The following is a 25574-nucleotide window of genomic DNA, read 5'->3' as shown; positions in this document are numbered from 1 at the left end:
CTATCCCCAGCCCCCCTCGCCCCGATGTCACCCCCAACCTCCCGGTTCCCGGTACTCCCGTTCCCCGTTTCCCTATTGTCCGGTTCCCATCCGTGTCCCGTTCCCATTCCTTGTTCCCATTCCCGCTCCCTGTCCCCTCTCACCAGACGCCGCCGCCATCGCTCCGGCCACCCCCCGGTCCTCACGTGATCGAAGAAACCCCGCGCTGCCCCCGCCCACCAATCCCAGCGCGCGATCGCTCCCTGATTTGCATAACCACGCCCTTCGCTTTGCCCCTTTCCCCGCCGGCTGCGGCCGCGTCCGGACGCTGTTTGCTCCCGGTTCCGTCCCAGTGCTCCCAGTCAGAGCGGTGCCGGGAGGGAAAGCGCTCCCGTTCCCTCCCAGTGCTCCCAGTCAGAGCGGTGCCGGGAGGGAAAGCGCTCCAGGTTCCCTCCCAGTGCTCTCAGGATCGCTCCCAGTGCTGCACGGGCCGGCGCCGCTGTGGAATCCCCGTAGGGCAGAGCGCGGCTGCTTTTGGGTGTCAGCACCTGCCCGGGCCGGGCTGGGAGCGGAGGAGGAGCGGGAGGAAGAGGCGGGACAGAGAAAGAGGAAAAGGAAGTAGAGAAGCTGCAACAGAAGAAAGAGAAGGACGAGGAAGAGCAACAGCAGGCCAACACCACGCGGTTTTTCCGCACGCCCGTTCAGGCCGCTGCTCCCCCGGCTCCGGCAGCATCGTCCCCCCACCTCCTGAAAACGCAGGTGAGCGGGGAGAGGGACCTCGCCCCAAATCCATCGGGGTGGTCTCCGGGAAGCTTTTTTGTGGGCCAGGGGATGTTTGGATCTTGCAGGACCCCAAAACTGAGCCACAAATACCCCTTACCGGGGTCGCACGTGCCCTGTACCTGCGGGCAGAGGAGCGATATCGGGTTTGGGAATTCCCAGGGAGTGCCAAGGGGAAAGAGGGGAGAATGCAGAGGGGCGATCACGGAGCTGGGGAACCCCGGCAGCTTGGAGGGGTGAAGGAGGCTGGAGATGAGCGGGTTCCAGACAGCCCCAAGCTGAACGGTTCACTGACTTCTAGAGCTAGACTTGGCTAGCCGGACCATCAAACCCAACACAATCAACCCTTGTTATCCCCCCCCCAAACCAGGATTTCCCGTTCCTAAACATTGGCCCAATGGAAGAAGAGGAGGCTGGGAGAAAGAGGAAGATGCCCCAGGACACCCAAGCAGGTGAGGAGGAAGTCAGTACCCCTTTCCCCCTCTCTCCTGCTCCATCTCCCGGCCCAGCACGGCTCCCAGCTGCAGGACAACCCCACAGTCAATGCTGTCCTGCCTGGGACACACATTGGGGGGATCTCCTTCCCCTTCCCTGTGGTATGGAGGCAAATCCCATCCTCTCCTTGTCCTTCCTCCTCCAGACAAGGAGCTAAGGATGGAGACCAGAGAGGATGAATCGCCACAGCAGAACCTCATGGAAGAGGCCATTTTGAGTGACTCCACTGCACAGGACTCCAACGGGGACAAAAATCTCTGGAGATCCCTGATGAGGGGCTGCAAACCCAGCCCAGGGAGGTCAGAGGAGGAAAAACCCACCCTGGGCCAGGATGGCAGCCAGAGATGTAGCCAGAGCTCCAAGCTGGGGGTCACCGAGCAACTTCATAATGGAGAGAAGCCCTACAGGTGTGGGGAATGTGGGAAGAGCTTTCAGAGAAGCTCCACTCTTCTGAAGCATCAGCAGACACACACGGATGACAGGCCCTATGAGTGTCCCGAATGTGGGAAGAGGTTTCAGACAAGCCGCCATCTCCTCAGGCACGAGCGGATTCACACCGAGGAGAGGCCCTTCTGCTGCCCTGACTGCATGAAGGGCTTCAGACATAACTCTGACCTCATCAAGCACCGGCGCATCCACACTGGGGAGAGGCCCTACGAGTGTTCTGACTGTGGGAAGAGATTCACCCAGAAGTCGAACCTGATTGTCCACAAGAGGATCCACACCGGCGAGAAGCCCTATGATTGTGGGCATTGTGGGAAGAGATTCAGCCAGATCTCTGAACTAATGCCCCACCAGAGGATCCACTCTGGGGAGCGGCCCTACGAGTGTGGCAAATGTGGGAAGAGCTTCAGTAAGAACTACCACCTGATGATCCACCAGAGGAGCCACACCGGGGAGCGGCCCTACGAGTGTGGGGAGTGCCAGAAGAGGTTTCAAAGCAGCTCAGATCTCCTTGTACACCAGCGGATTCACACAGATGAGAGGCCTTACCGCTGCCCCGACTGCGGGAAGGGCTTCAAGCTCAACTCCACCCTCATCACACACCGGCGCATCCATACTGGGGAGAGGCCCTATGAATGTCCCAACTGTGGCAAGAGCTTCAGACAGCGGTCAGCCTTGAACCAACACAAACGGAGCTACCACTATAGCAGCCCTGCAAGTGCCCCAAGTGTGGGAAGAGTTTCGTGCACTACTACAGCTCCATCCCCCATGGGGAGATCTGCACTGGATGGTTCTCAGTGATCCGTGATGCAGGTGATCTGTGTTGGGAAGACACCTGGCTGGGGGGGCTCCACCTCTTGATGGCTCCACGTGGTCTGGGTTATCTTTTCATTTCTCTATGTCCTTTCAAAACACCCAAAAGCAGGGTAAAAATAAAAACAGTGAACTAAGACAAGGATGGGGACATGGGGGGATTTTCCAGGGGATGTGAAGGATGCTGAGTTCAAGTGAGTTGAGGGTTCCTGGGCAGGACTTTGGGGTTGCTCAGGGCTTTACTCAGCTTTTGCCAGGCTGAGAGGTTCTGGCTGTGCTGGGAGACCCTGGCAGTTTCTTGGGCGGCTGATCAAGGACCCCCTGCGCTGGAAGTGTCCCCATGTCTCCCTATCCTGGTTCCTGCTGTCCCCCCTGTCCAGGATCCCCTTCTCCCTGCTGTCACTCCCCTTGCTCCCATATTCCCAGTTGGGCTGCTGGTTGCGCTTCCATTTCCCTATTTGCATTTCTACGTTCCCTGTCCCATTCCGTTAGGCCAGTTTGCGATCCTGGTCCCATCTTCCTAACCCCAATCCCATATTCTCTCTCCGGTTCCTTATTTCCTGTCCCGTTCCCATATTCCCGCTCCCTGTCCCCTGTTCCCGCTCCCTGTCCCCATTCCCGCTCCCTGTCCCCATTCCCGTCCCCATTCCCGTTCCCTGTCCCCATTCCCGCTCCCTGTCCCCATTCCCGTCCCCATTCCCGTCCCCATTCCCGCTCCCTGTCCCCTCTCACCAGACGCCGCCGCCATCGCTCCAGGCCCCCCACCGCCCTCACGTGACCGAAGAAACCCCGCGCTGCCCCCGCCCACCAATCCCAGCGCGCGATCGCTCCCTGATTTGCATAACCACGCCCTTCGCTTTGCCCCTTTCCCCGCCGGCTGCGGCCGCGTCCGGACGCTGTTTGCTCCCGGTTCCGTTCCAGTGCTCCCAGTCAGAGCGGTGCCGGGAGGGAAAGCGCTCCCGGTTCCGTCCCAGTGCTCCCAGTTAGAGCGGTGCCGGGAGGGAAAGCGCTCCCGTTCCCTCCCAGTGCTTCCAGTCAGAGCGGTGCCGGGAGGGAAAGCGCTCCCGGTTCCCTCCCAGTGCTCCCAGTCAGAGCGGTGCCGGGAGGGAAAGCGCTCCCGGTTCCCTCCCAGTGCTGCACGGGCCGACGCCGCTTTGGAACCCGCCCCGGGCAGAGCGCGGCTGCTTTTGGGTGTCGGCACCTGCCCGGGCCGGACTGGGAGCGGAGGCGGAGCGGGAGGAAGAGGAGGGACAGAGGAGGAGGAGGAGGAAGAAGAGAGGAACAGGAGGAATAGGAGCAGCAGCAGGACCACGCGGTTACCCCGGCTGCCCGCTCAGGCTGCGGCAGCCCGGCTGTAACAGCATTGCCCCTCCCCAGAACCCATAGGTGAGCGGGGAGTGGGAGTTCGCCCCAAATCCATCACGGATGTCTCCAGGAGGGTTTATTTTTGCGGGATAGGAGATCTTTGGATCTTCTAGGACCCCAGAGCTGAGCCGGAAATACACATTTGGGGGATCTTGGGAGGATCCGATTTGTCGATTGCTCCAGTACCGCTGGGCAGAGGAGCGATATCGGGTTTGGGAATTCCCAGGAGAGCCGGAGATAAATGCGAGAGCCCTGGAGGTGGAAGAGTGCAGAGGGGCGATCCTGGAGCAGGGGGATCCCCGGCTGCCTGGAGGGGTGAGGGAGGCTAGAGATGAGCGAGGTCCAGGCCCCCCGAGGCCAACAGGGGCACTGACTTCTCGAGCTGGACTTAGGTAGCGGGACCATCAAACCCTACGCGCTTGGCCCTTGTTTTCCCCCTGAAATTAGGATTTCCCATTCCTAAACTTTGGCCAGATGGAGGTGGAGGCTCTCAGGAAGAGAAAGATGCCCTGAGAGCGCCAGGCAGGTGAGGAGGAAGTCACTGCCCCTTTCCCCCTCTCTCCTGCTCCATCTCCCAGCCCAGCACAGCCCCCGGCTGCAAGACAACCTCCCTGCCAACAGTGTCCTACTGGGGATGCATTGGGAGGATCTCCTTGCCCTTCCCTGTGGTATGGAGGCAAATCCTATCCTCTCCTTGTCCTTCCTCCCCCAGACAAGGAGCTGAGGATGGAGGCTATGGAGGAGAAATCCCCATGGTAGAACCTCAGACAAGGCCGTTCTGATCAGTTTTACAACACAGGAATCTAACAGGGAGAAAAAGCCCCAGAGATCCCACAGGAGGAAGGGCTGTAAACACCAATCAAGAGGTTCTGAGGAGGAAAGACCCACCCTGGGCTGGGGAGGCAGCCAGAGCTCAGAACTTGGGGTCCATGAGCAGCTTCACGATGGGGAGAAGCCCCACAAGTGCTCGGAATGTGGGAAGAACTTCAGCAAGAGATCCTCCTTGATGTGCCACTGGAGAATCCACACGGGGGAGAGGTCCTATGAGTGTGGGGAGTGTGGGAAGAGCTTCTGCGTAGGCACCAAGGTGATCATCCACCAGAGGATCCACACATGGGAGGCCCTACGAATGTGATAAATGCTGGAAGAGATTTCAGATCCACTCTTGTCAAGCATCAGCGGATTCACACAGATAAGAGGCTCTTTCGCTGCCCTTACTGTGGGAAGGGATTCAACCGTAATTGCAGTCTCATTAAGCACAAGTGCATCTACACCAGGGAGAGGCCCTATCATTGTCCCAAGTGTGGGAAGAGCTTCTCACAGAACTCCACCTTGACCCAACACCAGTGGAACCAGCACTAAGGGAAGCCCTGCAATTGCCATGAGTGCAGGAAGAGCTTTTGCACTGTTCCAGCTCCATCTCCCATGGGAGGATCCGCACTGCATGATCCCCAGTGACCTCCAGCAGGCTGAGCCCTGGTGGTCCTCTGGTGATCCATGTTGGGAAGACACCTGGCTGGGGGCTCCACATCCTTCTGGCTCCCTGTGGGCACCCAGACACATCCACAGACCAACATCAGAAATCAATTGTGGAGAGCACATTTGCTGACATCTGACCCCAGAAAAATCTCACTTTTTGCGTCTTCTGGTGGCATTAAGCAATACTGGATGGCCTTGCAGGTCTTCTCCAACATAAATCCATTATTTTAGTTCTCCCTGGCTCATGGCTGTCTTTCACAACCAAATGGGGATGAACTGGGACAAAACCCTGATTTTGGAGACAGTGTAATGGAAACACCTCCAAATAGGTTCTTCCCACCCACCTAAGCACATGGATGCTCAGCTGGCAGGGACATGTAACTAATTTTGTTTTGGCCTTGATTTTGTTTTCCTTTCTGTTCATCCCTTTGAAAACCCTGAAACTGAGGTAAAAATAGAGACATTGAACTAAGGCATGGATGAGGGCATGGGAGGACAATGACATTGGTGGGGACAAGGGGGGACATGGAAATAGATAGGGACATGAGCAACACAGACATAGGTTGGGACATGGAGGCACACAGACATGGAGAGTGACGTGGGAGTGATGCCCTAAGTTTTAGCTTTTGTATTTTTCAGATTCTGTACTGCCTTGGTGTGTAACTCTGAACTTTGTTTTAATTGTTAGTAATTTCTCTTCAGAGGGTAGTTAGACAAAAAAATCCTGTTCCAGCTTGAGAAACTGAGGACAACCATTACAGCCTCTGGCCCAAAAAGCATACACAACAGTGAATTGAAGGGAGGAAAAAAGGAGGATGGGACTTCATAACCTGAAGCTGTAACTGGACAATTAACCCCAATATATAAATGGATATTTACCAAATCATTACTTATGAAAGTGTGAAAAACTTATAAAAATGTGAAAACTTGTGACCGTTGGTCCATCTTGGGTAGAGCCCTAGCCAGGCTCTTGTACTGCCCAAGGTACATCCTTTTAAGACCTTTTCATAAATACCTACTTTATTCCTTTAACTCTGTCTAGCCTCTGTTCCAGGTAAGCCTCTCATAGGCGTCAGTTCTGGCACCCCATGAAAGGACAGAAGGCATCTGGAAAACCCCCTGGACCAGAGGAGACCTAGCTGGCCCCCCAACTGCTGCCAGCACTCCCAGGGTGCCCCAGCTGCAGTACTGAAGGTATCAGAGCCCAAGAATCCTTGGGCCTGGCACAGAGGCACATGAATAACTGAATAAAGGGGGTATTCTGTTTTAGCACCTGAGTTACATGTTAGGAGAGCTCTTGTAGTTTTGTTTAGTGTGGAAGGACCATAGGGGTCCAGGTGGAGTTGATTTACATTGACTCTCTGTCTCATCCACTGGAGTAAGAGAGGACACTGAAAAATGTGCCTTTAGTAGTACAATGGTAAACAGTGGCCTGAGGCCAGGGGTGGTGCTGTAGGTTAGCTCCTGTGCTATGGATCCAAAGCTTGTGAGTTCTAATCCTGCATCTTATTTCTTGTTTGCTCTTTTGCTCTGTCTCTCACTGTTTCTTTTGATCACTACAGACTTTCCTACTTGTAAGTGTTAAGATGGAGTATGTATTCTCCTGTGATTGTAATAGTAATATCTCAAGAAAGTCCTCTGGGGTTAGTACTGAAAAACTGGTGTGAACTAACAGGTGGTAGGTCATAGCTTTTTAAACCCAGACTTATCAGGCTCTCAGAAAAGATGTAGCCAACGTATGAACTAGACAACGGTGAGACGTGGCCTGAACTCGGTAGTTTCAGTAAGAAATTAATATCAAGTTTAATATCCTGCATATGTGAGGACAAATATTTCAATATGTTAGAATATGCTAGGCATTTTATGGTATTAGCATGTCAGCAAAGCCCATCAACAAACAGAAAGGAACAGCATATATTGGTTTTAAAGGAAAAAAAGGGGAAAAGTAGAAAACAACAGTCAATATTGAACAGTGGATGTAAAGATAAGAAGGAGGCAGAGTTAGACCTCATTGCCGCTGATTTAAGGAAAGGGCCCACCCCGGCCATACTCATGGCAGGGCCAGGCGGGGCCCCTCCAGCCCCGGTGGTGCCACCAGTGCCACCCCCGGCAGTGCCACTGCCGTCCCAGCATCTGAGGGTGGGATGGGGGAGTCATGTCCCTACCGTGCTCCCAGCCAGTGAAGGAGGAGGGGGGAGGGCTGCGGCAGCCACCACCCCCACTGCCATGGCCGTCCACTCCAGCTCAGTCCCCCCTTCCATCCCCATCGCTCCTGGGGGGGCAGAGTCTTATGCCGAGAGGACGGAGAGGGGACCCCCCATGGGAGGAGTGGTGCTTTTTCCTCTCACGGGTCCATGAGTTACCGTACCAGCCCCGAGCACTGTGGAGCTGGCTCAGGAGATGACATCTGCACAGCGAGCAGGCACACAGCCCGGCTCCCACCACGGTGTAAGTCATGCTTAGCGTTTTCTAGAAATGGGATTGGTCAAAGCAGATGTACTACTCCAGCAGAGTCAACAGAGCCAGACAACTTTTGCTCAAGTAACTCCAAGGAGGAGGAAAATAAGGTTATAGCTGCCCCGAGCAAGCTAAGGAGGGGAAAGGTAGCTTAAAAGGCCATTAAAGAACGCACCGTCACAGTGAAACATACTAGAAAAAGAAAAAAGGAGAAGAACCGGTTTTGCAAGCCCTGTTGTGGCAGGCAGTCAGCAGCCAGGGGCCAATATGTGTAAAGGTTCCATACTCCCTTATCAAGTTGGAACAGTGGAAAATTACTGTGGGCAAATACAAAGATAATCCAGATAAGGTGGCAAAATTAGTAGAAAGAGCAATTAACTCACAAAACCCTGACTGGGCTGATGTGAACTCTATGTCAGACGCATTACTTGATCCCATTGAGAGATGAATGGTCAATAAAGTGATTACATCAGTAGAGGCTAGCATAGCAAATGAGTTGCTTCAAGGCACTATTACACAGATGTTTCCCCTAGAAAATCCAGGTTGGGATCTAAATATACCAGAACATATGGCAAAGTTAAAACCATATCGAAGTCTTGTGGTATATGGGTTAAAACATGGTATCCCTAAAATTATAAATTGGTCAAAGACTTGCAAAGTAAGGCAAAATTATGATGAATCACCCACTGATTTTTTAAGCAGATTAAGAGAAACTGCCATCAGATATACAGATCTAGACCCTGAATCAGCTGATGGTAAAGTATATCTAGTTCTCTTATTTATGGCTGAAGCTACAAATGATATCAGAAGAAAGCTGCAAAAGATAGGGGGAGTTCAAAACATAAATTGGTAGAGGTGGCCTGGAGCATATTTTGAGACAGGGGCCCAACTGAAAGAGTTAAATCCCAACCTAGTAAGAAGGCAAGTCAGGAAAAGTCATCCAAGAAAATGGAGAAAGATCAGTTTATTGTAAAAAATGGGGACATTGGAAGAATGACTTTCCAGCATTGAAAGAAAAGTCCCCAGTTCCCCAGCTCCCAGTAGTACAAAGTTCTAGCAGGTCAAGTTCGAAGTGATGTGGACCGAAGGTTAGACCCTCAGTGGAGCCTTCAGTTATAGCTAAGCTGGATAAAGATGACATTGAATTTTTAGTAGATACTGAAGAGGCATGTTCTGTGTTAAATACCTTAGAAGGGAAGCCAAGTCACAATACTGCACATGTTGTTGGGGCAACCGGGGTAAAAGAAACATGGCCTTTTTACAACCTTTAAAATTTAAACTGGGAAAGCACTGGGTTACCCGTCAATTCACCTATATGCCTAACTCCCCTAATGCATTGCTGGGGAGGGATTTATTAGAAAAATTGGAAGCAGAAATCTTGGAATCCTGGATGCTGAGAATTTTAGACTTTCTGTGCTGAAAGGGATAAACCCACAAGAGAACACTGCATTTGACCTGAGGCTGTGGAGAAGACTAAAAATTGATTGATAGTACTGGGATTACTGGGTATGTAGTTGGTTAGAAGTGTGTAATATCACAGGGTGGAAAACTTAAGAGTTTGGGGTTTTAGAATATAGAAATAAATATGAAGCAAGATGGAGATTTTAGGGTGGAGACAGGTCTTTCTTCTTTACCTTCTTCCTTCTTCTTCATAGGTTTGGGTGATATTTTGTGATTGGACAGAAAGGTCCACATTGCGGGCTTTGGGGGATCAGTTATTGGGTTAAAAGGGAAAATGACAAGTTTTTTAATTGGATAGTTTAGTTTTAAAACACCTTGTAACAAGAGTTTGTTAGCCATTTTGTACCTTGCTAATGAAAAGCTGCCAAACTCATGGTTGTGAGACTGTTTCACTGATGAGAAATAATAAACTCCTGAGTCGGAATGTGGAATGCTGTCTCAAGTGCCTTCAATCCTGACCTCGAGAAACCGATACAGAAATTAAATTTTAAAATGAAAAGGGTGTAAGAGTTGTAATTCCTGAATCTAAATTTATCCAAGTGCTGCACTTTTTATGCAGGAAAAATGTGGTGAAATTCCCACTTTGAGAAGTTGAGAATGCAGTAAGTCCAATAGGGTGGGCCACTGATATCCCAGGAAGATCCAAACAAGCAGAACCCGTGAATACTGCACTCAGACCAGGAGCCACATCAATAAGGCAAAACCAATACCCTTTGAAATTAGAAAACCATAAGGATTTCTGTACTTGAAAAACTTCAACATGGGTTACTAGTGCAATGTGAATTCAAATACAACACTGCCATCTTAGCTGTTGAAAAAGCAGATGGCAAAAGTTATCAATTAGTAAAAGATTTGGGAGCAATTAACAAAATTACAGAGGACATAGGGTCACCTGGGGGGGGGGGGTCACATGGCCGCACGCTAGGTGTCACCAGAAGCATCCTGGTGGCAGTGTCCCCACAGGTGTGGCAACATTGTCTTCTGATGTGTGTCCTGGTGGCATTGTGGGCAGGGCCCAAGTCCCAGAGGTCATGAGGCCATGTCCTGCAGGGTGTTGCTGTGTCCCTCAGGATGTTCCCGTGGCTGCTTCTGGTGTTGAGTGTCTGTGTCCACCCCACCATAGGTAAAGACATGACATGACACTCTGTGATACCTCATGACATCCCACCACACCCTTTGTCCTCTGATTTTGGGTCCATTCCCCCTCTTTGGGGTTCCACATCAAACCACCCCAAAATTCTTCACCCACAATGTCCACCTCCTGGACCCCCCACAGGCACTCGGCCACAGAGCTGTCACTGGTGCATCACAAAATCTCTGAGAACCACCCCAAAAAGTCATCAAGATCCCCTAAAATGTTTACCCATGACATCCATGCACACCCCCTGGGCCCCCACCCCAGGCACTTGGCCACAGAGCTGTCACTGGTGACATCAAGCTGCAGGATCCATAGGGTGTCCCCAAGGGTGGCTGTGGCTGCCACCTCCAGTGGCCCCTGCTGCAATAGGTGGCCATGACTGCAATACCAAAAATCAGTCAGAGACCCAAAAAATTAATCAGGGATCCCAAAAACCTATCAGGGATTCCAAAATCCCGCACTGGAGTGTCTAACCCTCTCCCAGTATTTCCTGTGCCCCCTCCTGCCTTGGGGACACCCCCCTCACCCTCTAGGAGTATCCTCCCTTTCCCTCCCACGCTGGGGACAATTCCAATCCCCCCTCCCCTTTTGTGGTGTCCAACCTTTTGCTCATGTGTTCGGGACATTTGAGGACAACTCCCCTTACCCTCCCATGCTCTGCACATCCCAGAGTGTCCCTTAATGAGCTGGGGACAATCCCAGGATGTTCCTCCTCACCCTCCTTGACCTGGAGACATTTGGGAACAACCTCCTCACCCATGTATCATTTCTAGGGGTCCCTGGTCAGCCGTACAGCCACAGCCACAGCCACAGCAGCTGGTGACAAGGACAGTGCGAGCCAGGGGGGTGGCCATGGTGCCACCTCCTCACTCTGGATCAGTGCTCACGTGGCACCAGGACAGGGTTCAGGACATGAGGGAACAAAGAGAGGTGACACCCTGAGACCCCCCCAAACACAAGGGGCACAAAGGGGGAATCCCCCTTTAGCTGCCTCCAGGGGTGGCAGAGATTTGGGGACATTCCTGTGGACAACACAAAGTGTGGGGTTGCCCCCCCACCCTTCACCTGGGGACCCTAAATCTGCTCCTCCTTCCCATCTCAGTGGACTTTGGGGACCCCAAAATTTCACCCTCCCTCACCTGAAGATTCCAAATTTTCCCCTTCCCTACCTCATGGGACTCCCCAGATCTTTCCCTCCCCATGTAGCCAAAGCGGGCTCTGAGTTCCAGGACTGGACACCAGGATTATGCAGACTGGGCCCTAAGCTCCAGTACTGAGCACCAAGGACCCCTGGTTCCCCCTGGGACTCCCTCCATGGCCCCAGAATGTCCCATCTGGGCTCCACACCTGGTCCTGGCAAGTACTGAGCCCCACCAGGGGATCCCTACGCCCACCCCTACCCCAAAAATCATCCCCACAGAGGGAAACCTGGGGTATCCAAGAGACCCCAGAGGGTGGGGAGAAGGTTTGGGATCCCCATAGACTCCTGACAAGGGTGAACTGGGGGGTCCTGGGTGGATTTTGAAGGTCCTGAGGGTTTTTGGGGGTGGGATGCCAAAACTTCAGGGGTGTGCCTGAGCCCCAGGTAGGCCCTTGAGCCCCGGAACGATTCCCTGAGGCTCTGGGGGAGGAGATAACTGAAACTGGGGCAGGTCCTCAGGCCTCCAACCCATCCATAGGAGCGCTCACGCGGCTTCCCACCGAAGTACCACACAAGAAAGGCTGCGTTATTTGCATAACCCCGCCCACCTCCTAAAAAACCCAAAACAAACCCACCAGAGGACAGAATTTCGTTTGCATAGTCCTGCTCGCAGGATTCCAAAGCTCAGATGAAACGAAACATTTCAGTAACAAAGGCCCCAATTACATGCAACTGCTAGGGGTCCTGCACACCGCCAGCCAATCACCGTGCGCCACATTCCTTATGTCTGCATGGCCACGCCCTTTGTCTTGGCCACGCCCAGCGCCAGCTGTAACTGCGTTTGAGTGCCGCTCCCTCCCAGTGCTCCCAGTAAAAGCGCTCCCAGTTCCTTCATAGTGCTTTCAGGATCGCCCTCGGTACACTCACTATTGCTCCAAGTGCCGCACGGGGTCTGGTTGCTTTGGAACCTCTCTCAGGGCAGAGCATGGCTGCTTTTGCTTGTCAGCACAAGCCTGGGCCGGGCTGGGAGAGGAGAAGGAGCAGGAGGGGAAAAGGAGCAGGGAGAAAGGAAAAAGGAGGAAGAGAGAAAGAGGAAAGGGAAATGGAAAAAAGGACTGTGAGGAACAGGAGAACAGGAGGAAGAGGTGGAGTGGGAGGAAGAGCAGCAGCAGAACCATGTGGTTCACCCACCTGCCTGCTCAGGCTACAGCTCCCACAGATATGGCAGCATGGCCCCACCACTGTACACCAGAACCCGCAGGTGAATGAGTAAAGGGACCTCACCCAAATCCACTGCAGGGGTCTTGGGGAGGGGTTTTTTGCAGGGCAGGGGATGTTTGGATCTTCCAGAAGTCCAAAGCTGAGATGGAAATGCCCCTAAAGGGATCTTGGGGCGGTCCCATGTGGTGGATCACTGAGTACCGGCAGGCAGAGGAGCAATATCGGGTTTGGGAATTCCCAGGAGAGCCAGGGTGGAACATGGGAGCCCTGAAGTAGGGACAGGACAGAGGGGTGATCCCGGAGCTGGGGGACCTCCAGCACCCTGGAGATGTAGGGGAGGCTGGAGATGAGCAGGGTCTGGGCCCCACAAAGCTGAAAGGGGCGCTGACTTCAAGAGCTGCACTTGGGCTACAGGACCATGACCACTGGGGCTCAGCCCTTGTTTTTCCTCAAACCAGGATTTCCCATTCCCAAATGTGGGCCCGATGCAGGCAGAGGAGGACACAAGGAAGAGGAAGATGCCCCTGGAGGCCCAGGCAGGTGAGGAGGAAGTCACTGGCCCTTTCCCCCTCTCTCCTGCTCCATTTCCCAGCCCAACATGGCCCCCGGCTGCAGAACAATCCCCCTGACAAAGTCCAACCAGGGATGCACTGGGGGGATCTCCTTGCCCTTCCCTGTGGCACAGAGGCAAATCCCATCCTCTCCTTGTCCTTCCTCCTCCAGACCAGGAGCTGAGGATGGAGACCAGTGAGGACAAGTCCCCACAGCAGAACCTTGTGGAAGAGGCTGTTTTGAGTGGCTCCACAGTGCAGGAATCTAACGTGAAGGAAAAGTCCTGGAGATCCCACAGGAGGAGGGGCTGCAAACGCAGATCACAGGGATCCAAGGAGAAGTTTCCCCCTGGGCTGGGGAGGCAGCTGGATCTTAGAGCTGGGAGTCCATGAGCAGCTTCACAATGGGGAGTATCTCCACAAGTGCTTGGACTGTGGGAAGTACTTCAGCTGGACATGCTACCTGATCTACCACCAGAGAAGACACACTGGGGAGAGGCACTATGAGTGTCATGAGTGTACGAAGAACTTCTCAAAAAGCTCTAATCTGACCCAGAACCAAGGGAGCCACCATTAAGAAAAGCCTTTGTAAGAGATGGTCCAAAATTCCCCTCATTTTTGCCTCACAATCATCACAATCACAGAGACTAAGATCCTTAAGACCCCAGTTGAAGTTCTGGCCTGGTTGAGGTGGATGCTCACCAGGTGATTATTTGCAGGTGTCTTTGCTGTGTTGTCATGCTGCACTGATTCAAACAGGGCCTGGCAAGGAGCGGCTTGCTCTGTACGCTTACACCTGCTTCACGATACCCGCTCATCACAATAACCCATGATTTTTCCCACCTCTTGGCCAAATGAACTTTCTGGGGGTAACTGGTGATCTCCCACGGAAGATCCCTCATCTGCCTCACGACCACTGTGACGGACGGAGATTGAAGCTCCCTCCCAAGGACTGACACTGAGACAGAGGCGCTGGCCTGACTGAAGCAGGATATTCGCTAAGTGTTGCCTGCAGGTGTGTTTGCAGGACCCAGAAAACAATGGGTCTTGGTCACTGCTGAAATCGACTTGCCCTGCTTCGGAACATGGACTGTCTATACCCATTTGCAATAGACTAATTTCTCCATTACCTGTTCCCCCTACTCGGCAGAGGACTATAAAAGACCCCTGAGTTAGCCAAGATTTTGGTGAACCCCCATGGACGATAGTGATTTTAAGTGGCTGGACCACAGAGGATTTAATCTCTCCATTTGGTAGCTATATCCTGCTTCCTCTTTCTCTCTCTCTCTATTTCCTTTCTAAATCCTTTTATCCCTTTTGCTGTTGGCACTCAATAAAGGTGCATTTGTTGTGATTAAACTGATGGTCCCCTGCTATTTGCCTTTTTGCACTTTTGGGATTGGTAAATGAACCATCACGACACCCTGCTTGTCTTAGTGGATCATGACAGCCCTGTGAGTGCACAAAGTGCAGGAAGAGCTTTGTGTGCTGCTCCAACTCCATCCCCCATGGGAGGATCTGTGCTGGATGATCCCCAGTGAGCCCCAGTGGGCAGAGCCCTGCTGGTCCATGATGCCAGTGATCTGTTTTGGGAAGATACCTGGCTGGGGGGCTCCAAGTCTTCCTGACTCCCTGTGCCCTTGATTTTATTTCCATTTCTCTGTCCTTTTAAAAGCAAAACTGAGGTTAAAATAAAGATGAACTGAATAATGGATGAAGACATGGTGCTGGCATAGCCATGCACACTGATATGTAGGGATCTTTCAGGGGATGTGGGGAATGCTGGGCTTGAGGGACTTGAGGGTTATTTAGGGCTTCAGGCATCCCAGGCTAAACAGCTCCTGCTGCATTGTGAGACCCTGGCAGAGGTTGTGGAGCAGCTGGTCAAGGACCCCCTGCCCTAGAACTTTCCCCATATCCCCCCATCCCATTTCCCAGTGTTCCCTATCCAGATTCTCCCTCTCCCCACTGTCACCCCCTTCATGCCTTGCCAGTTCCCTTGTCACCCCACTCCTGATCCCATCCTGCTCCTATCCCAATCCAGATCCCATTCCAGGTGTCATTCCCTGTCCGTGTCTCATATTCTGTATGGATGGCGTTCCCATATTCCCAGTTCCATATTCCCTGTCCGGTTCCTGTATTCCCAGTCTAGCTCCCGTTCTCATACTTCCACTTCTATATTCCCTCTCCTGTTCCCATATATCCCATCCCCTGTCTCATTTCCAGTTCCATTCCCAGTCCCCATCCCATTCGCCTATTTCCAGTCCCATTCTCAGTCCCTGTCCCCATTCCCTGTCCTCATTCCCGGTGTCATTCCCGCTCCCTGTCCCCATTCCCGGTCCCATTCCCATTCCCGGTCCACATTCCCTGTCTCCATTCCCGCTCCCTGTCGCCATTCCCGTTCCCTGTCCCCATTCCCGCTCCCTGTCCCCATTCCCGTTCCCTGTCCCCATTCCCGCTCCCTGTCCCCATTCCCGTCCCCATTCCCGTCCCCATTCCCGCTCCCTGTCCCCTCTCACCAGACGCCGCCGCCATCGCTCCAGGCCCCCCACCGCCCTCACGTGACCGAAGAAACCCCGCGCTGCCCCCGCCCACCAATCCCAGCGCGCGATCGCTCCCGGATTTGCATAACCACGCCCGTCGCTTTGCCCCTTTCCCCGCCGGCTGCGGCCGCGTCCGGACGCTGTTTGCTCCCGGTTCCGTCCCAGTGCTCCCAGTTAGAGCGGTGCCGGGAGGGAAAGCGCTCCCGTTCCCTCCCAGTGCTCCCAGTCAGAGCGGTGCCGGGAGGGAAAGCGCTCCTGGTTCCCTCCCAGTGCTCCCAGTCAGAGCGGTGCCGGGAGGGAAAGCGCTCCCGGTTCCCTCCCAGTGCTCCCAGTGCTGCACGGGCCGACGCCGCTTTGGAACCCGCCCCGGGCAGAGCGCGGCTGCTTTTGGGTGTCGGCACCTGCCCGGGCCGGGCTGGGAGCGGAGGCGGAGCGGCAGGAAGAGGAGGGACAGAACCGCGTTGTTTCCCGTGCCGGGTCTCAGGCCCGCCCGCTCAGGCCGCCGCTCCACCGGCGTCAGTAGCACCGAGCCCCACACACCCGACGGAATCCACAGGTGAGCGGGGAGACGGAGCTCACCCGGATTCCATTCGGGGGGCTATTCGGGAGGGTTTTCTTTGCGGGGCAGGAGATGTTTGCATCTTGCAGGACTCCAAATCTGAGCAGGAAATGTTCCTCGAGGGATGTTGAGGGATCCCGCGTCGAGGGGGCAATATCGGGTTTAGGGATCCCCGGGAGAACCGGGGACAACGCAGGGGCCCCAAAGGGGAGAGACTGCAGAGGGGCAATCCCGAAGCCAGGATACCCCTAGCACCCTGAAGGGGTGGAGGAGCCTCGGTGAGCAGACTCCTGGATGAGTGGGCTCCAGGGCCTCCGAAGCTGAAAGAGGCACTGACTTCTCCAGCTGCACTTTGGCAGCAGGACCAATCAAACGCAAATCACTCAGCCTTGCTTTCCTCCAAAAACCAGGATTTCCCATTCCCAAACCTTGGCTCGATGGAGGAAGAGGAGGCTGCGAGGAAGAGAAAGATGCCCTGAGAGCACCAGGCAGGTGAGAAGGAAGTCAGTGCCCCTTTCCCCCTCTCTCCTGCTCCAACTCCCAGCCCAGCATGGCCCCTGGCTGCAGGACAACCCTGCGGCCAATGCCGTCCTGCTGGGAGTGGATTGAAGAAATTTATTTCTCCTTGCCTCAGGCAAGGAGGCAATTCCCAGCCTCTCCTTGTCCTTCCTCCCCCAGACAAGGAGCTGAGGATGGAAACCAGCAAGGACAAATCCCCAGACTTGAGGCAGAACCTCATGGAAGAGGCCGTTCTGAGCAGCTCCACAGCACAGGAATCCAATGGGGAGGAAAAACACTGTAAATGCTGCAATGGGAGGGGCTGCAAATGCAGATCACAGGGATCCGAGGAGGAAATACCCACACTGGGCTGGGGATGCAGCCAGAGCTCAGAGCTGGGGGTCCATGAGCAGCTTCATGATGGGGAGAAGCCCCACAAGTGCTCGGAATGTGGGAAGAGCTTCGGCAAGAGATCCTCCCTGATCTATCACTGGAGAATCCACATGGGGGAACGGCCCTATGAGTGTGGGCAATGTGGGAAGAGCTTCACACAGAGCTCCTACCTTATTGTCCACCTGAGGACCCACACAGGGGAACGGCCCTATGAGTGTGGGGAGTGTGGGAAGAGCTTCAGGACGAGATCTAAACTTACCCGCCACCAGATGATCCACACTGGGGAGAGGCCCTACGAGTGTGATAAATGCAGGAAGAGGTTTCAGACCAGCTCCAATCTCCTCACACATCAGCGCATTCACACAGATGAGAGGCCCTTCCGCTGCCCCGACTGCGGGAAGGGCTTCAGGTACAACTTCCGCCTTGTCACCCACCAGCTCATCCACACTGGTGAGAGGCCATTTGAGTGTCCTGAGTGTAGGAAGAGCTTCAGGACAAGCTCTGAACTGATTGTTCACCAGAGAATCCACACGGGGGAACAGCCCTATGAGTGTGATGAATGCAGGAAGAGGTTTCAGAGCAACTCCCATCTCCTCTTGCACAAGCGGATTCACACAGATGAGAAGCCCTTCCTCTGCCCCGACTGCGGGAAGGGCTTCAGGTACAACTCCAACCTCATCAGCCACCGGCGCATCCACACTGGGGAGAGGCCCTATGAGTGTCCCAGCTGTGGCAGGAGCTTCTCACAGAGCTCTCACTTGACCAGACACCTACGGAGCTACCACTAAGGGAAAACCTGCAAGTGCTCCAAGTGTGGGAAAAGCTTTGTGCGCTGCTCTAGCTCCATCCCCCATGGGAAGATCCACACTGGATGATTCCCAGTGACCCTGCAGTGGGCAGAGCCCCAGTGATCCCGTGTTGGGAAGACACCTGCCTGTGAGCTCCACATCGTCCTGGCTCCCTGTAGCCTGAATTTCTCATTGTCCCTTCAAATCACTCAAAATTGGGGTAAAAATAAAGATGTTGAACTGAAACATGGATAAGGACAAGGTGTGGGTATGGCCATGAATGGTATAATGAGGGATCTTCCAGGGGATGTGGGGGATTATAGGTTCAAGGGAGTTCAGGGTTTCTGGGGTGGACTTGGGGGTTGCTCAGGGCTTTGGGCACTCCAGACCAAGTGGCTCAGGTTGTATTGGGAGACCCTGGTAGAGGTTCTGGTGGACCTGATCAAGTCCTGCCCTGGACTTTTCCCCATGTCCCCCCATTCCAACTCATAGTGTCCCCTGTAGCAGCTGCTCTACTCCCTGCTGTCACCTCATTTCTCTTTACAGAGAAAACCAAGGCACAATTTTTTCCCAAGGATTTACTGGGAAAGGCAGTGAGAAGCCTCAGAGAGAACAAGAGAAAACAATTCTTATCTGCTCCTGTGTTTGTCCCACATATAATGTGATATTGTAAGAGGTTGTCTGAAGACCCTCACTCATTTGTCTGCCGATTGCCACGAGAAGGAAGAACACCCCCACTGCAGTTCCAGCTTGGAGAAGGCAACAGTGCAGGTGCAGCCACTGCACTGTCACGCCAGCTGTTCCAAATGAGGCCTGGCAAGAACTTGGCAAGGAGTTGGCAAGGACTTGGCAAAGACCCAGCGTGGAGCCAGCACAGGGTGGCCTGCTGCAATGACTACTTCACTCTCCACCTTTAAGCCCAATGAACTGTTGGGGTGACCCTGGTGGTCTCTCACTGAAGACTTCTCATCTGCCTTGTTACCACCATGAGAGACAGAAATCAAGAACCCTCTCCCCAAGGACTGAGACCCCTACCACAGGGAGTGGGAGGGGAATGGTGGTGGAACCAAAATTGACATGACCTGTTCTTCTTCAGTAACTCCAATAGACTTATTCTTCATTGTGTTCATCCTGCTTTGGTGACTCACTTGTTCCCCCCACAGCAATTTCAATGGACGCTTATTGTTCTATATGTTCCCCCCTTTTTCCTCTGTGGACTATAACTGGACCCCTGGGTTGGGTAGGACTTTGGAGACTCTCCCCAACACAACAAGATGGATCACCATCGTCCGGACTAGTGAGGATCTTGCCTGTGTTGGTAGCTATTCCCATTCCCCTTTTCTCTCTCTATCCTTTTTATTTCTTTTCTGACCCCACTATTGCGTTTATTGTTTTGGCCCCTAATAAATGTGCTTTTGTTGTGATTAAACGGATAGTCCCCTGCCGTTTGTCTTTTGCACTTTGGGATCAGCTAACGAACCATCATGACACCCCGCTATAAGCAGATCGTGACACTAAATTGGTGTCACAGACAGGATTTCTGTCTAGGCACAAGGGTGCAGGTTCTGTGTAGTCTGTAACCGGGGAAGGACGTTTCTTTCCAGCTGCACCTAGCCTGCCAGTCCAAAATGCTGAGCAGTGTCCGGATAGCAAGGGGAGAGATTTGAATTTCCGGCAGACTGCACATTGCCTAGGTGAAAGAAGCACCCACACTGTCTCCAGAAATTTGCAAAAGATCTCTTAGTGCAAAAGGCAGTGTGTGCAAAAAACACTGTGTTGTTTTATTGTTGTTATGTATATTTGGACTGTCTGGGAAGGAAGGGACAACTTGAAGAAACTAAGCAGAGCCTCCCAGGCAGATTTTGTCTCTTCACCCACCCAGGGAAGCAAAGGGCGACACAGCGAAGGCTGTGTGATTTGTGTGACTTAAGTTTGTACCTCCCTGCCGTGGTTTTGGTCCCTTCACAAAATGAGTAATAACCTTAATGATAAGGCTAAAGTTGAATTTTATGCTCTACTAGCTAAATACAATGCCAAACCTTCTCCGGGAGAATGGGCACAAAGTAATTGGTTTAATTTGGATAATGTGGTTGATAGAATAGGTTCTTTACAACATGATCCAAAATTTAAACTGGGCAAAAATAAAACCATCTTATGCTCAGTTTTGGGAGCTTGTCTTACAGCAGCTGTAGAAACTTGCTTTCAGGAAAGAAGTGAGCAAGAAACAATAATAGACTCCCTTCAAAACTTGGTTGAAATTTTGCAAAAAACAATTACATGAAGAAAGGAATGAAAAACTTTAATTAAGAAATGAGAACTATGCATTGAGAGCTGCCTTAACAGAGGAACATGTTAACAAATCACATAATGCTGATTCCTCTACAGATCCTGAGGAAAAGGAAACTCCTCACATTAACCAAATTTATCCTCACATAGAACTTGAGGCAGCAAATCATTGTGGGGAACATTGCTGCCCTCACTTAAGACCCTTAATTAAATCAGAATATAACTGTTTTAGTGATGATGATCTTGAACCCCACATCACACCTAAACACATACCATACACTGCCACTGAATTAGCTAAGCTTAAAAGAGAATACGGACACCTCCCATACGAATCAGAAACAGAGTATGTTTTCCGGGTGTCACTCACTGGTGGTGATCAAATTAAATTAACTGAACAAGAAGCCAGTGGGTACTGGGGACATGGTGGCTTCCTAACAACAGGAGATAAACGTGACTCATGGTCCCTGACACAGTGCACGGCTTTTTGGGCCGGGGGAACGAACCCCTTGGAAAGGGGAGATCCTATAGCTATAATTAGCACCCCTGACCAACTCCTAGAAAGTGTACACAAAGCCGCTTGTCTGCAAATTATTCATGAAAATAAGTAAATTCCTGGCTTTGAATCCCCGATGCAATTACCTGTGAAGCCTGAAGTAATGACTGCTTTAATCTGTGGGCTTCCAGAAACACTCAAACCTACTACCATAGCCTTACAGAAAAATATCATGGCATTAAGCCCTGTAGAAAGACTAGATAGATTTCTTGGTAACCCCACTGATCGCACTGGATCTACTTGTTGCAGGATTTCTGAGAGAGAGAGGGCATGATTTATGTCTGGAATGAGATTTGAGCTACTCCAGCCTAGGCCTCAGATCTGCGCCTTGTGAGGCCTTCCAAGCCTGTGACGTAGTTAGAAATTAAGAGCTGGTGGTGCAGTTAGAAATTATATCAAGGTGTGATGTGAAGCACTGGGCTTTCTGGGTGTGAATTAGTACAGGTTTATAGTGTAGAGTTTAGTCCACCTTAAGACAAAGACAAATAATGTTAGCTTGCCAATGAGAGTGCCTTTGTAAACTCTAAACTATATTGAAGTGTATATAAACTGCCATTTTCTAACTAATAAAGGGAGAACGTTTGATTGACCACATTGGCCTGATCTGCATTTGTCCAGTCCAGCTTTTCTGTCTAGCAAGGTCCCTGGCTTTGTCTAGTGATCCTGGTTTTACTCCATCCCATTCCCCTTTCCAAGCTACAAATTCACAAACCAGTTCACCTGGCAGTAACCATAAAGTTTGGACATGGGATGAAGTTGCAGAAGATTTGATCAATTATTGTAGAAAATATGGACCTGTAAAAACCCTGGAAGTGAAACTAGAAAAATCAGAGAAAATAAAAGGGATTCAGTCTATTGGGACTCCTAACAGTAAAAATCCAGAGAAGGGAAAACAGAACCCTAACCACCAGCATTGGTGATCACTAGGAGTCCAAAAGCGGGTCCCCAGAGAAGTGATGGATGGTCTTCCCCTTGATAAATTACAGAAAATAATAAGTAACTGGCAATATCGAATATCAAATCCATCAGTTCAACCCAGTACACACCCCAGTGCACCCACTCTTCCTCAGAACATGGGCAGCAAGCCAACTCTCCCTCAGCCTCTCCTTCTCAGAACACAGGTAAGGAACCAATTTTCTCACAGTCCCTCCTGCAAAACAGGAGCAGTGGACAAAAACTAACCATATCACAGCTTTCCTCTAAGAACTCAGGCTGCGACCTAAAATTAACCTCTCAGTTTCTCTCTCAAAATCCAGGCAGTGAGTCATCTCTTTCTCAGCCTTTTCCTCAAAATCTGAGCAGCGAACTGACACAGTATCAGGGAAACTAATTTCTCCATCCCTTACAGGTGAGCAAAGAGACGGAGCATGGGTATATTTAAGAAGGCTCACTAAAAATAAATCAGGAGATACCTTGATCACAGCTATCGTGGGTCCCAAATGTGTTCTTGTAACCTTTTTGATTGACACTGGGGCTCAAATCTCTTCACTAACAGAAAAAGATGCCCAGAGGTGTGGGGTTGTTCCAACTAAGAGACAATACTGTGTCCTTTAATGCTCTAGGAATGTCAGAATCTATGAATATGGCCTTAGTTAAACTCACTCTTCCTGGAGATGAGAATCAGTTGGTTGTTAAAATGGTAATCAGGGACATCCCAAACAATTTACTAGGGATGGACATTGTTGTTGGGAAACAGTGAGAGGACTCAGAAGGATCTCTATGGTGTTTTGGCGCTATACCTTTAAATATTAGGTTGCTTCAAACTGCACCTGCTCTGCCATATAGCAAAACCACCAACGTGAAACAATACCCTCTACCTTCTGGTGCCAGAGAAGGTATCAAACCAGTTATACAGGATTTGCAAGACCAGAGAGTAATAATTAACACACATTCAGCTTTCAACTCACCTGTCTGGCCAGTCTGAAAACCTAACGGGAAAAGGAGACTGACAGTAGATTTTTGCAGGCTTAATGCCAACACAGATTCTCTCACAGTAGTGGTCCCGAATTTAGCAGAGTTAGTAATATCTATTCAAGAAAGAGCTCATCCTATTATGGTAACTGTAGATGTCAAAGACATGTTTTTTTATGACACCCATGCAACCAGAAGACATGGATTGTTTTGTGTTTATGTGGGAAGGACAATACACTTTCACTAGACTCCCACAAGGATACAAGCATTCACCCACCTTAGCCTACCATGCTTTAGCTAAAGAACTAAAAAAGATATCCAAACCTGATGATGTAGCAGTATACCAATACACTGATGATATTTTGGTGGGAGGGGATGAAATTGAAGCAGTAGGAGAGACTCAACAGAAAATAATCTTCCATTTAGAGAGTCTCGATTTACAGATCCCGCCAGAGAAAGTTCAAAAACCCTCTCAGGAAGTAAAGTTTCTGGGGATTTGGTGGAAAGGAGGCATGACATGTATACCACCTGATACCTTAACCTCTTTAGATCAGGTTAAAATGTCTCATTCCAGAAAAGATCTACAACAAGCTCTAGGATTATTAGTGTTTTGGAGAAAACACTTCCACATTTCTCAATAATTGCTAGGCCCCTTTATGACTTGCTGAGGAAAGGGGTAAAATGGGATCAGATTCTTTCTCAGGAAGAAGGATTGCAATTACAGATTTTTGAAGGAACAGCTCATCAAGAACTGGGTCCTATTCATCTTACAGAGCCCTTTCAGGTAGAATGGGGATTTGCTGTCTCAGGGCTGTCAGTACGCATTTGGCAGCGGGGACCCGAGGGTCCAACAAGACCTGTTAGTTTTTATTCACGTTGTTTCAGAGATGTTGAGAAAAGGTCCATTCCTGGACCTGTTCCTGGTCCCTGTCCCCATTCACATTTCCAATCCTGGTCCATGTCCCAATTCCCAGAATGTCTCCATTCCCAGTCCCAGTCCCAGTCCAATCCCATTCTCTGTCCCCATTCCCTGTTCCTCTCCCTATTCCCCTTCCCATTCTTGGTTCCTGTCTCCATTTCCAATCCTTGTCCCTTTTCCCAGTCCCATTCTTGGTGCCTGTACCCTATTCCCAGACTCTGTCCCCATTATTGGTGCCTGTCCCATATTTCCAGTGCCATTCCAGGTCATGGATTCTCAGTCCCTATAGTGTATTACCAGTCTCATTCCCACTCCCAATCCCTCATACTCATTCTCCCAGTTTCCAGCCCCTGTCCCTATTCCAAATCCCATTCCCAGTCCCTGTCCCCATTCCTGGTCCCTGTCTCCTTCCCAGTCCTATTCCTGGTCCCTGTGCCCTTTCACCAGACACCACCACCATTGCTCCAGCCCCTTGGATAACCCTGTCTGTGGTGGATGCAATTTCCAATTGAATTCCCAATTAAATTTCTAATTAACCCCTGCAGGGCCTCTTCCCAGTGCTGCCCAGGGCCAGAGGGAGCTCACCTCACTTCCCAAAATTCCTCTCCTGGTGCCAGGACCAGGATGTGTGCCCGTTCCAAATCTCCAATGGGATCTGTGCCCATTCCCAGTCTCCAGCAGGACCCTTGCCTGTTCCTGGGATTATCCCAAATCTTCAAGGTTATCCCAAATCCCCAATCCCCTCTGGATCATCACAGCTTCTCCATCCCTGCCTTCCTTTCCTCTTTTCCACCCTCTTTTCCCCTTTTCCATCATTTTCTCTCCTTTTCCATCTTTTTTCCCCTCTTTTCTGCCTCTTCCTCTTGGAAAAACAGGCATAAAAGAAACCAGGAAAATATCAGAACTACCCTGGGAGCAAGATATTTAAAAAATATTTAAACAATTAATTAAAAACAGAGAACAAAGGAGGGGGGGAAATGTCATCAAATCCCACCAAAGGCCAGAAATACTTTTTTAATTTGCTGTTAAACTAAATATGGATTTTGGTCCTGAAATTCCCCCCAAAAATAGGGAAAAAACCAAGGCAGAGCAGCTCCATCCACCATGAATCTCACAGAATTCCTGAAGAACCAAGGAGAAGGAGGAAGAGGAGGGGAAAAATATTGCAGAATTGGGAGAAAATGTGGGAAAAAAGAAAATTAATGAACTGGGGGAAAAAAGGGGAAAAAGGGGGACAAAGGGGGGAGAAAGGGAGGAAAGAGGGAGAAATGGGAAAAATTGAAAAATAGGGGTAAAGAGGAATAAAAGGGGGAAAAATGAAAAAAAGAGGGGGAAATTTAAAAAGAGGAAAAAAGCAGGGAAAAAGGAAACAAGGGGAAAATACAAGGGGAAAAGGGAAAAAGAGGGAGATAAATGAGAAAAAGGGGAGAAGGGAGGAAAAAAAAAGGGGGAAAAAGAGGGAAAAAAGGGGACAATGAACAAAAAATGCAACATGGGCCAGAAATAGTAGGAATTAAGTAGAATTTCAGACATGCTGAGAATTGGGAATTTCCACCTCATTGCTTCCCCTGGTAATTCTGTGGACGGAAAGGGTAAGTAGGAAGCAAATTTTAAAAGGCCATGAGTTCTCTCTTCCCTTGGGAATATCAGTGGAAGATGTGGAAGAGTGTGAAATTGTAGATGACCTGGGGGCCATTATTCCAGGTGTAGAGCACCCTCTCCTGTGGGTTGCAGTCCAGCATGAAAATGTGGGAATACCGATTATGGAAGAGGATATCCATGTACTCTTTGCTGGAAGTG

The 25574-nt window shown here is 51.1% G+C and overlaps 3 protein-coding genes and 1 pseudogene across 29 annotated transcripts in view; 3 read left to right on the top strand and 1 right to left on the bottom strand.

Moving 5' to 3' along the window:
• LOC144247296 (uncharacterized) overlaps positions 1 to 191 on the bottom strand; it is a 30259-nt gene extending 30068 nt beyond the window's left edge. For all 27 annotated transcript variants that reach the window (XR_014950487.1, XR_014950495.1, XR_014950496.1 and 24 more), the window contains exon 1: positions 144 to 191. The gene's annotated coding sequence lies outside the window, so the exon portion shown is untranslated. The remainder of the gene's footprint in view (positions 1 to 143) is intronic.
• A 408-nt stretch (positions 192 to 599) lies between these two features.
• On the top strand, positions 600 to 9704 carry LOC146764936 (uncharacterized). The gene is made up of 3 exons (XM_085563409.1): positions 600 to 738; positions 1130 to 1211; positions 1400 to 9704. The coding sequence occupies exons 2-3, from the start codon at positions 1157 to 1159 to the stop codon at positions 2497 to 2499; spliced, it is 1155 nt and encodes a 384-aa protein (XP_085419535.1). The 5' UTR covers positions 600 to 738; positions 1130 to 1156; the 3' UTR covers positions 2500 to 9704.
• A 6254-nt stretch (positions 9705 to 15958) lies between these two features.
• Positions 15959 to 21536, top strand: LOC116183126 (uncharacterized). Its single transcript, XM_077787693.2, has 3 exons — positions 15959 to 16423; positions 16837 to 16918; positions 17061 to 21536. Exon 3 carries the CDS (start codon positions 17119 to 17121, stop codon positions 18103 to 18105), a length of 987 nt encoding a protein of 328 aa, XP_077643819.2. The 5' UTR covers positions 15959 to 16423; positions 16837 to 16918; positions 17061 to 17118; the 3' UTR covers positions 18106 to 21536.
• LOC144247281 (uncharacterized) lies at positions 20409 to 21536 on the top strand (annotated as a pseudogene).
• Positions 21537 to 25574: the final 4038 nt, after the last annotated feature.

Source organism: Lonchura striata, chromosome 30 (genome assembly GCF_050655825.1).
Source record: "Lonchura striata isolate lonStrDom1 chromosome 30, ASM5065582v1, whole genome shotgun sequence".
NCBI classification, from domain to species: Eukaryota; Metazoa; Chordata; class Aves; order Passeriformes; family Estrildidae; genus Lonchura; species Lonchura striata.
This window is presented reverse-complemented; position numbering and strand designations above follow the sequence as displayed.

What these genes read in the sequence shown, in the direction of transcription:
- LOC146764936 (XM_085563409.1), top strand. Translation starts at nt 1,157, where the DNA reads ATGGAAGAAGAGGAGGCTGGGAGAAAGAGGAAGATGCCCCAGGACACC. An exon ending in GCCCCAGGACACCCAAGCAG is followed by an intron (nt 1,212 to 1,399) that starts GTGAGGAGGAAG and finishes TTCCTCCTCCAG; the next exon opens with ACAAGGAGCTAAGGATGGAG.
- LOC116183126 (XM_077787693.2), top strand. Translation starts at nt 17,119, where the DNA reads ATGGAAACCAGCAAGGACAAATCCCCAGACTTGAGGCAGAACCTCATG.